At 35.2% G+C, this 13,173-nt stretch overlaps 1 protein-coding gene across 5 annotated transcripts in view; it reads right to left on the bottom strand.

Annotated features, from left to right (window-relative positions):
• Positions 1–13,173, bottom strand: part of PRDM5 (PR/SET domain 5) — a 111,395-nt gene that overhangs the window by 53,040 nt on the left and 45,182 nt on the right. For 4 of the 5 annotated variants that reach the window (XM_080591631.1, XM_080591630.1, XM_080591627.1 and 1 more), the window contains 3 exons: positions 10,979–11,058; positions 5,037–5,121; positions 3,587–3,744 (listed from right to left, as the gene is read on the bottom strand). In XM_080591631.1, coding sequence (XP_080447757.1) covers positions 3,587–3,744; positions 5,037–5,121; positions 10,979–11,058 — 323 coding nt within the window. The remainder of the gene's footprint in view (positions 1–3,586; positions 3,745–5,036; positions 5,122–10,978; positions 11,059–13,173) is intronic. The other variant, XM_080591629.1, reaches the window with a different exon arrangement.

Below are 13,173 nucleotides of genomic sequence, written 5' to 3'. Positions count from 1 at the left end.
TGTTGTCTCCTCTAGAGGAGATCCAAATTGCTGAATGAACCTTTCCACTGTTAAAATGCCAGTAGGACCATAAACAACAGTACAAAACCAAAAACTCCTACTATATTATATACATTTCCCTCTACTTGCATATTCACTATGTAGAAAAACACAATTTATGATTCTATTTGATTACAAAAATTAAACACATTTCTTTAAATTGTTTTCCATGTTTATATCCCCTTAAATACTTTAAAATAGAGTAAACAATTCCTTTCTAACTTCCTTATTTTCTGTTGGATACCACTGATTACAGTATTTTGAAAGGTACAGAAATTATAGATGCTGGATTAGGCTCATTTGGATACAGTGTGGACACTGGCATCTGTCATCAGAAACTGTACAAAATGAAGTCATCATTCCACAAAAAGCCTGCACCTCCAACCCTTTAAGGTTTGCAGATGGCCATTTTCAGAAGAATTCAGTGCACTTTTTGGACAGTCATATAATCAAAGCAACTAAGGATAGGCTTTTAAGGAATATCTCATGGCAGCCTTTCCTACAACAGCATCTGTGGAAGTTCAAACCCAGCCCAAGGCTACCCATTCCCAGCAGAGAAGATGAGGGAATACAATTGTTTTAAATCATTATGCTCCCCAGGACCAAATATCCCTGGATTAACCATAAACCCTTTAAAATCCCATGTCTGGTGACCTACTTCTGCTCACTGTCATTTCCTCATATTTTATTCTCTGAACTCATCCTCTATACATAGCAAAGTAGCAGATGGAGCGAAAACTTTGCATTGTCCTGTATAGAAGTAACCTGCATTACATGGCACAGAATATTCACGTTCATCCAGTCTGTCCTGAATGAAAAGTGACTACTTTTATCTGTAACACAATACTGTGCTCGTCTCTTAATTTCAGGTATTATTCTGTTCCTCTTATCTGCTTATCTTAACATACCTTCCCACTGTTATGCCTGCACAACTACTTTTGAATATGCAATGTTAGTGGCATTTTCCACTGCAATAACACAACTTTAATCCTTACACTTTGTCACAAAAAATGGAACCATATTCTTCCCATGACCACTCAGTGATTTAGTCTGAGCTTTTTCAAGACATTTGAGCTCTTTCCACGCTGCATAACACTATCTCCAAGCAAGTGACAAAGCAAGCTTGCACATGCACCTACGCAGAGTAGCGTAGTGCTTGTGTGCAGCAGCAGTACATCAGAGTGATACCACAAAAAGACTAATGGTTCCTGCCTCTCAGATCTGTACCTACAAGGGTGTAACGAGTGCTAAGTTAGGGTTCACATCCCAGTGCTCCACTAAGCAGAGTAGATGTGCTCATAGCAAAACCACTGTGTATCTTCCAGTGAAATGTGAGGAACTAATCTCCTTCTGTACCTTTGAAATGACCATTCACTTACATCCGAGAAATATTTTAAAGCATCTGTTGTGAGAGCCAAATGTCATTTTTATTCTGATACTTCCAAAAAAAAAAACAAAAAAAAAACCACAGATCAAGTAGCCTCCATAAAGGAGTAATTCAAAAAAGCACTTATAATTTCAATTATAACTGAGGTCAATTTTTCTTGCTTCAGAAGAAAATGAAACCTAGAGTATGGTCTTAAGGGAGTACACACCTGAAGACTCATTAAAAACCTGAGAAGAACAAATACACAGAAGTATGAGAAATAAAAGTTTACATTTCCACTCTTACTGGTTCATCATTTCTGTGACCAAGCAACAGAACTCTCGTTCTCTTCCCTCTGTAGTAGTACAACCCTGCCTAAATAATGGCACTTAAAACTATTTTGTCATCACAAACTAACGTATACTTGGTTTACACTTTACAATTTGTTTTGTGTATACATATTCATATTTCCCTCTATTATCTACTACCTCTCCTTGTTTACCTTTGTTAAAGATATGTTACTTACTGGACTGAAGATTTTAGGGACAGCTAAGGCCAAATCTAGGCACCTTGTTCTGCTAATCAGTATCTTTAAAACTTCTATACTCAGTAGAAACATAGGTGTCTCAGAAAAGCAGCTCAGGAAATCTACATCAAGTCCTGTCCCTCAGTCTTATCCCTTCATTTAGCAAGTGAAATTAGAAACCTAAATGTAGGTGGGTGAATATGCACAAGTGTTTGGGTAAACTTTATGTAAAGACACAAATAAGTTTTTCTCATTATAGGACAGGATCAATTTACAGCCAGTACTATGTGCAAACAGGTTCAGAAAATAAGTATTCCAACACGCTTTAAAGAATTCTGTCAAAATTAGGTACTTGCTAACACTAAATTTTAATGTTTCTCCTATTATGTGGAGTCTCTAATCCCTGACAGACACAAGAACCAATTCTGTGACATTCTTTTATGCAATCCTTGCTTATGTTAGTGGTGCTGCTGTTTTGAACACTGAAAGTGGGTCAAAGTGTTTGCTCATTATTCATACTTAACCCAAAGTCCACTCACAGCCAAAATTCCCTATCAGGAATCAGCTGCAAATTAACCTAGGGAAACACATAAAAACTATTCATTTAAGATACAGAAGTATCTGTCCAGACAGTTTTCCATATGTTTTCTTAGAATATATCCAATTTGTGAGATTCTGCCCCATTAAAGTCTAAAACACAAGATGTAACCACAACATATATGGGAGTGAATCTTGTCTTTCAGCAGATTTCTGCTTGTTTTCTGTTTTAGACAGTCATCACCATTTTACCCTATGAGAAGCATTATTATTACTCTAATATGATTTATTGCTGAAAGTGCAAGAGATAGTGCAAAGATCCTGTGCCAAATTCCCAGATGGCATATAACATGAGCCAAACTGCAAAAGACTTGTAAGTGTGGGTGTATCAGCTTCATCAAAAGGGGGAAAGAAAAGGGGAAAGTAGAAAAATAAAATAAAATAGTGCCAAATATTGGGCACAAAAATAGAGATTTTCTTCTGTCTTGTAATTCTGATACAGCCATTGTGGATACAGCTTTGCCATTAAAAATGTAAACCCAGGTTAAAATTAATGTCAGGCATTATGAAAATTAGGTCAAGCAGATTTGAGCTTAAATCAACGGAAGCAGAGCATCCCTTCAGGAGCCTATTTCTCAGGTAATGTTTCTTCTGATGTTGTTTTAATGTGGGAACACTACTCACTGCAAATCCAGTATAGCTTGGAAAGCATCTACTGCTAAGTCTAACAACTAGGAATGACTGCAACAGGACTACAGTTTTATTCAAATGTGGTATTTTAAAAAATAAAATTGAAGACATTTTAGAGCAGTTTAAAATTTAACTTGTTAAAAAAATAATAAAACAAAAACAGAACAAAAAAACAAAAGTCAAAATGGGAATTTATTTGATGCTTTTATTCAAGCGTGATTTCCTTCTTATTTCACTTATTTTGTTCTAATTACAATTATTATCTTGAGATTTTGCTTATAACAACAATCACTAAAAAATACATTTTCCAATACTTTAATCCCATGTTTATAAGCATGCCAGAGCTTAATGTTCAACCATTTAAAGAAAAAAATATCTGTAAATCTGAGGCTGGCAGACCTGTAAACAACAACAGCAGAGTGCTTTACCTTCTTGTGATTCTTGTAAACATTTCTGTGGGCAAATCCCTTTCCACAAAGCTTGCATTTATAAGGTTTATCTTCACTGTGTATTATTTTGTGTGCAGTCACTTGATCAAGTCGTTTGAAGGACTTATTGCAAACCTCGCAGGTGTAGGGGCGTTTTTCTGTAGAAAATGAGTGGGGGACATTTAATCTCCTGTTTTATACAGGGGGAGAAGATGAAAGGCAGAGACAGTCATCTCCTCAGAGAGATTTTTGCAATTAAGTCAACCCAATTAAGATTAAACCAATTAGAAAGACAACTAATGCCCTTTATGTTAGACAGTTATGTCACTTCACAAAAGATGAGCCATGGTGTATCTCAAGAAATTGGCACATTCTTTGCAATAATCATTGCTAACACTAAATTCTGATTAATTAGCTTAAATCAAAAGAGAATGACTTCAAAGAGGAAAACCCTGTTTCCAGATTACAAATGTGAAAGAGGGCATGACAGTTTAAATGTTTTAAAACTTAATTAACAATATACATATTAGCTTTCAAAACCAAAAATTTCTATGAAAAAGGCCTTTATGCTTTGACTGGTGACTGCAACATTAATGCTCATCCAAAAATGTCAAAAGCAAGCTAAGAGCCTCTGAGATATAGATTATGTTACAAGAAATGAGCTTTTGGTGTGGACTGATACCAAGAAAATAGTTCAATTACAAGCCTGTGCAGCTGTAAAAACCTGCATTTTTAAAATGTTAACGTGTTTGACAGAACAACATTTGTGTTTCCATTGTGTTGGTTGATGTTTCTAATCACTGGTGAAAGATAAAATCATTAGATTGCAGTGATCAGAAATCCTGGCAGAGCCAATTTGCGTTCTACTGCAAAGCCTATGGACAGGCAACTCCCTGCTCACAGCGACCTGTTCTGGCAGAAAACAGGCACAATGAAACTTTTGTGTGTGGGCTACAAAATGGTGTGGGGTATGAGCTGTTTTCCTCTGACTGAGAACCCTGTGCATATATGAGCCCACTAAATATATATAAATAAATATACATGAATGTTTCCCCTTTTATCACAGATCTCTGCCTGACGGCATACCTCAGCTCCCATCCTCTTCTTTTCAACATAAAATGCCACTCCCTAGTTCTTCACCTCCTCTATAAGCCAAGCAACAATCTTTTGCCCTATCCCAGCTAACTGACATCATCTAGCCAACTAGCATGAGAAAATAGCTTGACAAAGCAGCAACAGGTGTAAGAATACTGCATTACACTTGGATTTTTGAAAGGCTTAGAAACGATAACTTAGATGGTTTCCTTGCAATCTAAGACCTGCTTGAACAGCCAAGAGCAACACAGAATTAATTTGTTAAGCCTTCTATAAGAAAGCAATTCAGGTAAAACTGAATATAAACTAAATATGTAACACATTATATATAGGTTTGTGTCATTTTGTATGTTACCTGAATGAGTTATCATATGGCGTTTTAGCTGGTTAGCTGAAATAAATTTCTTGTCACATTCCTGACACTCAAAGGTCTCATGAACCTGCAAAATGAGCATTTAATGATAATTAAATACCTGACTCAAACAAGATCATACATCTTACATATACAGAAATTCTCTAACAGACCATAACTATTTCTTAGCCATCAACTACACTAATACCTACAGATATTGTGATATCCCCTTTGCTAGTCCCCCAATGAACAACAGTATCTCTCATAAATAGTATTCATACTCATGTTTAAAAAATCACTAGAACTTTATTCAGAAACAAAGGCTATGCAAAATCATAATAACCAATCCATTTAAAATATGATTACTATGAAAGCTTAAAAATCAGATGCAGAATATCTTTTGAGAACATTTCCTTCTAGTAAAACAGCCATAAGTAAAAATAACAACACAAAAACTACTTCATAACTACTGTAATAATTTCAAAATACAAATACCATCAAACTCTATTAGGATTTATCTCTACTCGTAGAAAGAGAATCTGATTAACTACAGGTGTGGTTTTAAAATAATTGTGCTCCAACAAACCACTTAGGGACACATTTATTTAGAATTTAGCAGGTCTTAGTTTCATTCAGTTCAGTACATTTCCACTTCCAGACATAGCACCTACACATAAGGCATGCATGAAGGATATATGAATACATGGCTAACAACCAGGTACCCTTTTTGTTGGCAATATCTACCATCAGCTAAAGAACATGGGAAAAAACAAATTTTTTAAAAAAAGTCAAAGTCAGAGTAATTATATTGGTAATTATACTGATAAAAGAAATGATTTCACCATTTTTGTTATTTAATCTGGTGAACAGAGGCAACTCATGCAGCACAAGTACTTTTTACAATGGCACACCCTGTCCAGGTTACCATTCACCTTCCCCTGTGTTACACTTGCTTTCAGCAGCCTCACCTTAACGTGGTCACAGCACAACTAAACATACTTTTTAGCCTTTTGGAACTACAGCCTTCGACAGCAGAACTTCCTCACAGAGATCACATTTCATGAAACATTTTTGGGGAGCTCTACAAACTTTCTGTAGGAGAATCTAGCAGCTAAAAATAACAAATATTAAAGGTTCAGTGCAACACTCTAATGAAAAACATTTGTGGACAGCACAGTAAAAAAGATCAACTAAGACCTACACTTAAGACAAAAGAAAAAAAATAAAAAGAGATTCTCTGTAAGAATACTGCTTCACCATGTTTTTATTCTGCTGCTTTTCATTCTGCTACTCCCAAACTAACTTTAGTTTACTAAAGCATTTACCTTGCTCTAAAGAGTGATTATGTCATTTCCTGCACTCTCTATAAGTTTGCATACTCTGGACAGTGATGCTTAACCAAATACTTAGCCAGAACCAGGTGTTAAGCACAAAGATCATTCATTTGAAATATCCTGTTTACCCAGCTGCATTTCAGGTTAATTTCTCTTATACACACAAACAATCTACTACTCTACCCTTTCCAAAGTGATCTGGATTTTGACTTAGATTGCTAAATGAAGTTTATGTGTAAGCTCTGCAATCAAGTAATATCAGAATCCCCCTGCCACAGTTCTTTGAAATAACTTGAAAGGTATTCTTAAGTCTAATATTTAACACATCAGAATCCAAGGTTGTGCTTTACCTCTATACAACTGTCTGATTTCAATTTATGGTCATTGTTTATTAAACAGTCTCACTGAGTACATTTGTGTTCAGACAGACTTGAGTGTGCACACTTTAAAAAGCTATTGAGATCAAATGCATACTCTATAGCTGGTAAGCTGGTACTCTAATCAATTCTTCAGAAAAGAATCAGACAGACTTGTGTGTATGTGCATTAAACAGCCGTAGCTATCAAACATTAATCCATTGCTGGCACTCTTCAATCAGTTAGAAAACTACAAAATCACATAGTAAAACGGTGCTAACATATAGCATATATTTTTATTAACAAAAATATTCAAACAAATTTTCATTTTAAGAAAACTTGTCAAGTAATATGCTTTATGAGTACACTATGCAAATTCATTCATTCAATTCAGTAATATCACAGATGTGATTGTGCAATGATTTATTAATATAATAACATTACTCTTTTTAGGGGGCTCTAACAGCTATCACCATAAACCTCTATTACATTACAGTCAGAACATACTTAAAATTGTTGCACGGGGCTTTGAAGAGCCACATCTTCATAAAACAAGTTAGTAAGTGCTATATAAGCTAGCAAACATCTGAGCTATGTTAATGTATTACTCAGATAAATATATGCCTTCACGACCAGGACTGCTCATCTTAAAATTTTCATGAGGTCTACTGAAAAACAAAAGGTCATTCAAAAGAGCCCTAAGGGCAAAACTGCAGTAAAACTTGGAAGATAAAAGTCACCCATGTTAAACACTTCCAAAAGCTAACTTGAATTTTAATCTACCCCTCCAAGAATTGGATGAGACTCTGTGTCAGAAGAAAGTGCTTTGAAGAATGCAAGGATACCAGAACATGGCATTCAACTGAATTTACTCCACGATCTGACAATTTTTAAATGATATTTGACATTTGGTTTTCACTACATTTCCGCAGTTTTCACAGCAATCATGACAAACAAAGATTGCACAGTAAAACAAAATGCTGGCTGACGTTGAAGTGCAGAAAAAATGCAGAGACACATGGACCTGCTAGGTGAAAAAAGGCAGGAAAAAGAAATTAGAAAACATTTAAGAGAGATTCTCCTCAGCATGATTTTGCATGAAGTCCCCCTCTATAAGGCAGAAAGGACCGTAAATTAAGAAGGTATCAAATGTTCTTCATAAAATCTCTTCAAACAGATCAGTAGGTTCCTCCTCAGTTCTGTCATTTTCCCTCTGGCAGATCACACAGCAGCATGTCTCTTAATGGAATCTTACAGATTCTTCTAAGAAGTCTGCTGAAAAATCCAGAAACGCAACAACCCAACAAGTCTTACCAGAGAAGTAATCCTGCATTTCATACAGGCATTTGTTTTACAACACTTCCATTACCCAGTGTTCTGTTAGCTCCTGTACTGCATTTGCTGAGTTGTGGTTGCTGGTATTTTTTTACTTTATTTTTCATTACCATATAATGTAGCAGCCCAACTAGAATAACTACGAGGTAGAAGAAGGCTGTCACTTTACAATTGGAGGACAAGACAAAGAAAACAGGTGAATATAGATAGATGGGAGAATAAAAAGATACTGATCACTACTACAACAAGCAACAACACCATAACTGTTGTTGAAGATTTGTAAGCATTGTGCAAGATGAGGGCTGTATTGGCATATGTAATTTGGGAATATAGATATAAATATATTTGGAATATAAAGTAAAAAATGTGGATGACACTATTCTGGGTAGGACCGTAATCCCTAACGAATACGAAAACAGAATGCAAAATGACTTCCACACAGTAAATGAAGTTCAAAAACCACTCAATATGTAGGATGGAGAAATCAAAGAAACGAATAGGACCACTACAGAGAATAATAATGAATTCCAAACAAAATATGAATAATGAATTTGATTCTGCTGTTAAAAAGCACAGTCCCCAAATCACTCTCCTCTACTTGGGACTATTAAGGTCTCAACTAGGCATCGTGGCTCTGCTTGTTTGGGCAGCTGACTTTAGCAAGCATACAGGTGAAAAGGAAAAAAATCGACAGGAAAAAAATGCCTACAAAAAATTAAACAGTTTGGGAAAACAGGTGCATGAAGAAAGGTTAAGATAATTGTGTTTATACAGTCAAGAAAAGACAAAGGATGTTCATAACAATTTTGCAGTGTGCTCATCTGCAACAAAGAAGATGGTGATGAATTTTTCTTGGCATTCTCTGGCATAAGACAAAGAATAATTAACTCAATTTGCAGTACAGAAGTAGATTTAAGTAAGACATAAAAAAACAACACTAGACTAATGAGCACATTTCAAAATCAGAATACAAAAAGATACCTATGGAGGTCATAGAATTTTCTTCAGGGGAACTCTTTAGGAGTTGAGACGGTGCATACCTAGATGATTTAGGTACATGCTTACTCCCCTCTACCAAATAGGAATGAAACGGGTATGAAAATCTCCTGGGGTCTCTTTCAGCCCAACATTTCCTTGAATGTATTTTGATAAAGAAAAAAAGTGAAGTCACCAAAAACTAGCACAGCACAAGCAACAGTCTGGAAAACAAGAGGCTTTGATTAAGGGACAGAAGATGATGACAATGAACTTTAATTGTGAATGGCAAAGAAAGGGCTTATCTTTAGACACTTAAGACAAACAACTGGAAAATGCACACATAAAATAAGTGTAAATCAACAATGATGTGAAATATAGCAATCTAAATAACTGTGTCTTCACACAGTAAACAGATCTCAACCTCCCCTGTAGTCATCATCTTTACCTTCTTTCTCTGTCAGAACTCTCTGCCAGTTGTTCAGGCTTATTTTCTGTTTTACTTTACCTATTTCCTAGTTTTATTTCTTTATGTTGACAGGAAATGAGTGAAAAAAAAAAATCTGTTTCCTCCCTGTTATACGTATTATTTTCTTACTGGTTTTCTTGCTTAACTATCTTTGGTGATGTTGCTGGTGGATTTCCCCCACTTTGTACAAAAGCAAAGTAGTTCAAATAATAGGAGGCATGAGTCTTACAAGCAATTTCTTTCACTACCTGATGGAGATGTGTGAATCTGGAATATCTATTTTCTATATGTCTTAAAACAGGAGCCAATCAAGAAGAGGAAAGAAACTTTTATGCAGAAAATCTTCATAGTGATTCTTAAGATGAGTAAGCACACAACTGGCCAACTATCAATGCTATTTGAAAAGCTTATTAGCTTGTATCAAAGTGTCTACACTATGAAGAAACAAGTTTTCATAAAATGGACATGCTAAACCATGATATTTTACATTTTCAGGGACAATCGATAAGGTGCACTGACATGTAAAATCTGTAATAACATGTGGCATGGCATACCACAGTTCGGTCTGAGGAGGAACAAATTACAGCCCCGTTAGCCAAGAAATGGAGGGTGTATTAACACAAGCCAAGGGGTTGGGGTGGAACGGGGAGAAAAGAGGGGCCCCATCATTTCCTTTGCAACAACATATTTTAATTGATATCATCTATATCCTCAAAGGATTCAGGTTATAACCAGGGCATTATTAAAGACTTACAGTTAATCTGATAAACAGTACAATGTAGCTTTTTGTAAAAACAGGATCTCCTGGGTTTTAGTGATTTATCAAATTAATCTTGCAGGGACTTCCTTTGGGTATAATGGATTCAGAATCTCATATTCATAGTCCATCTGTATTTCTGTATGAACCCCTTATTTCCAATAGATGCTTTTAGAAGTGTTAACCCTTCCTGTTCTAGTAATAAATTATATACTAAACAAAAAAGCATTATAAATTTACTTTTTGAGGAAGCACTTTTTTTTTCTACCACAGAACTAAATTACAAGTAACAATCTTACTGTTATGTCAACAAGGTAATAAGAAAGATTGACTGCATTTTGTCCAAAAATCAAAGACTCATGGACCTATTTTAAGGCCTATGTGCCATCTTAGTTAGGTTACATACTTTCATATTTATAGTGTTTAAGAATGCTAAGGAACAGCATGCATCTTTGACTTAATATTGGAAAGCACAAATGAAACAAGCACAAACGTTTCTTGTACTTGGTAAAGGATCCACTACAACGTTAGAAAGATTTTTAGTGCAACCAATTGTGATTACAAAAATAAATACCCAAAACAAAACAAATTGTTTTTGTAATTATGGCAGAGATTAGTCAAAGGTTTGCATTACAGCACCTTTCAAGTCACTTAGGCACCACAGTCTTACATCTTAGTGAAATCAAAGCCTGCTGTGGGTTAGCCTTCATCTCACTGACCTTTCGATGCTCTTGGAGATTTGTTGCTGAGGAACATTTCTTATTGCACACTGAACACATCAGCTTCTTCCTAGAATTTCCTGAAACAAAAACAAAATACCACCAACAGCTTAAAAAGGAAGTGCTAAGAAAGAACCTAAATATTTCTACTGAGTTTGTGACTTTTCATAGGTCATTTCATTGACATAAGATTTTTACATTTGTATCCCATCTTGAAAGTATTCAGTATCAGGAGTCCTCTGTGGGTGTCCAACAAGACAGTTACTAATGGAATATAAAGCAAGAAAACTAGAACAATATAGAAAAAAACTTGATATAGATATTATCACACATTAACCAATCAAATATGAAGAGCACAATTCACAGCTAAGAATAATTCATCTTATAACTGAACAGCTGAATTCTTCCAGAAGTCAATTCAACTAATATCTTCAAAAAATATATACTATAGCTTTAACAGAAATACTCCTGAAAGAGGTTATTGCAGCAATGACAAAAAAGATCCCAAACAACCATTTCCCATTTTTCTCTATTCAGAAAGTATTAAGCATTCTACTAACATAGCCTTAATGGTCTTTAACTGAACAAGATAGGCAATGTGTATTAGCACCAGATCACAAATTCAAATCTAGTCTATAATGTAAATTACAAACCAAGCTACAGGTCCGTTACCAGATATATTTTCCTACCTTTTTCACAGTTGCTTTAAGAAGTGGCAAAGCATTTATTTGGATTTCTCTGTTATTTGTCATTTGAAATTCATTTTAATAGCCCACAAAACTATCACAAGGCAAAGCTACCACAAACCTAATTTTTTGTTTATAGTTACATGCCTATGCAAGATATTTCATAGCTTATGTAAAAAATGTTCACATTACATTGAACACTAAACAGAATGGAATCCGAACCAAAGAGAGGCAAGCACTGTTTATTCAAATACAAACAAATTATGGATCCTGAACAAACCTATTGATGGTTTCCAGCTCAATTTTTCACTCTCAGCATTGTATATCTTTCCTGTTCCTGCTGTCCTAAAGAATTAATATGATGTTGATTCTGATTATTTGTTTTTCCAGATTATTACTTGGGAGTAATCTTCAAGAAGAAAAAATTAATCCTGGCCTTACTTTTGTCTTCCGTTCCAAAATACTAAACTTAAATAATTATAATGACAATCCCTCTCCTCTTTTATCTATTTTAGTACTAAAACGGTGATCTGTAAGATCACAAGTGCTACTCTAGACTACACGTTAAAGCATACACATAGACAAAACAGTCAAAGATGGCTAACAGAGCTGGTCTTGAGAGCCCTCACCTAACAGATGCCTCAAGAAGGTGCCCTCATACCTTCTGTGCATGAAGTAAAACGAGGCAACCACACCTGCTGTCTGTGGCTGCAAATCAGTCTGCACTAAATTCTCACTTACAAACATAATTGAAAGGAAACCACTGAGTGGTTCCTGAGACTTCTAAAGGAGAAATCACTCAGGATACTGAGAGTTGCCCTGAACAACAGATCTGTTCTTCCTAGGTTCACTTAAGAACTCATGCCATGCTTTACTGCATCTTGTTAGTTGGCACATGATATGAGCAGATAATTTACTGCTTTGGTTTACTAACATGAGAGGTAAATTGGGTCTTTTGACTAATTGCAATCGTAACACATGTTCCTAATTGGTATTTTTCCATCCATTGATGCCAAGATTGTGTGCACAAATGCAAGCACTGCAATTCCAGAAAGAACGTTTCATACTGCTTTAGTAACAGTAATTTCTCCTGCAAAAGTATCATCTTTCAAATGAGACTGATAACAAGACTTATTTACTATTTATATCGTTAAAATAAAATTACTTTTTATAAATTGAATGAAACTATATACATAACATTTTGCTAAAACGTGTTGAAATGACTTGTAATCAAAAATGACCTATGGGGGCCGTAACTAGAAACACTAGCATTTCTTAGCCCTTTGGGACTAGCAAAATGTGTCTTAGTCTTCAGTGTTTCCATTCTGTTGATGATTGATCAGGACAAAACTAAAGCAACTAAGCTAGAAAATAAAGGCAGCGTATCTCATGTTGATACACCATAGCCTGCTGTTAATGGAGGAATTTGTAAAGAATGTTATTCATTTGTAGACCATTTTATTGCCCACAGTTTTATTTCCAATGAACATTTTGTACAAAGAAATAAAA

Source organism: Anser brachyrhynchus, assembly GCF_964034855.1.
Source record: "Anser brachyrhynchus genome assembly, chromosome: 4".
Classification (NCBI taxonomy): domain Eukaryota; kingdom Metazoa; phylum Chordata; class Aves; order Anseriformes; family Anatidae; genus Anser; species Anser brachyrhynchus.
The sequence above is the reverse complement of the archived record's forward strand: the minus strand, read 5'-3'. Positions and strand labels throughout refer to the sequence as shown.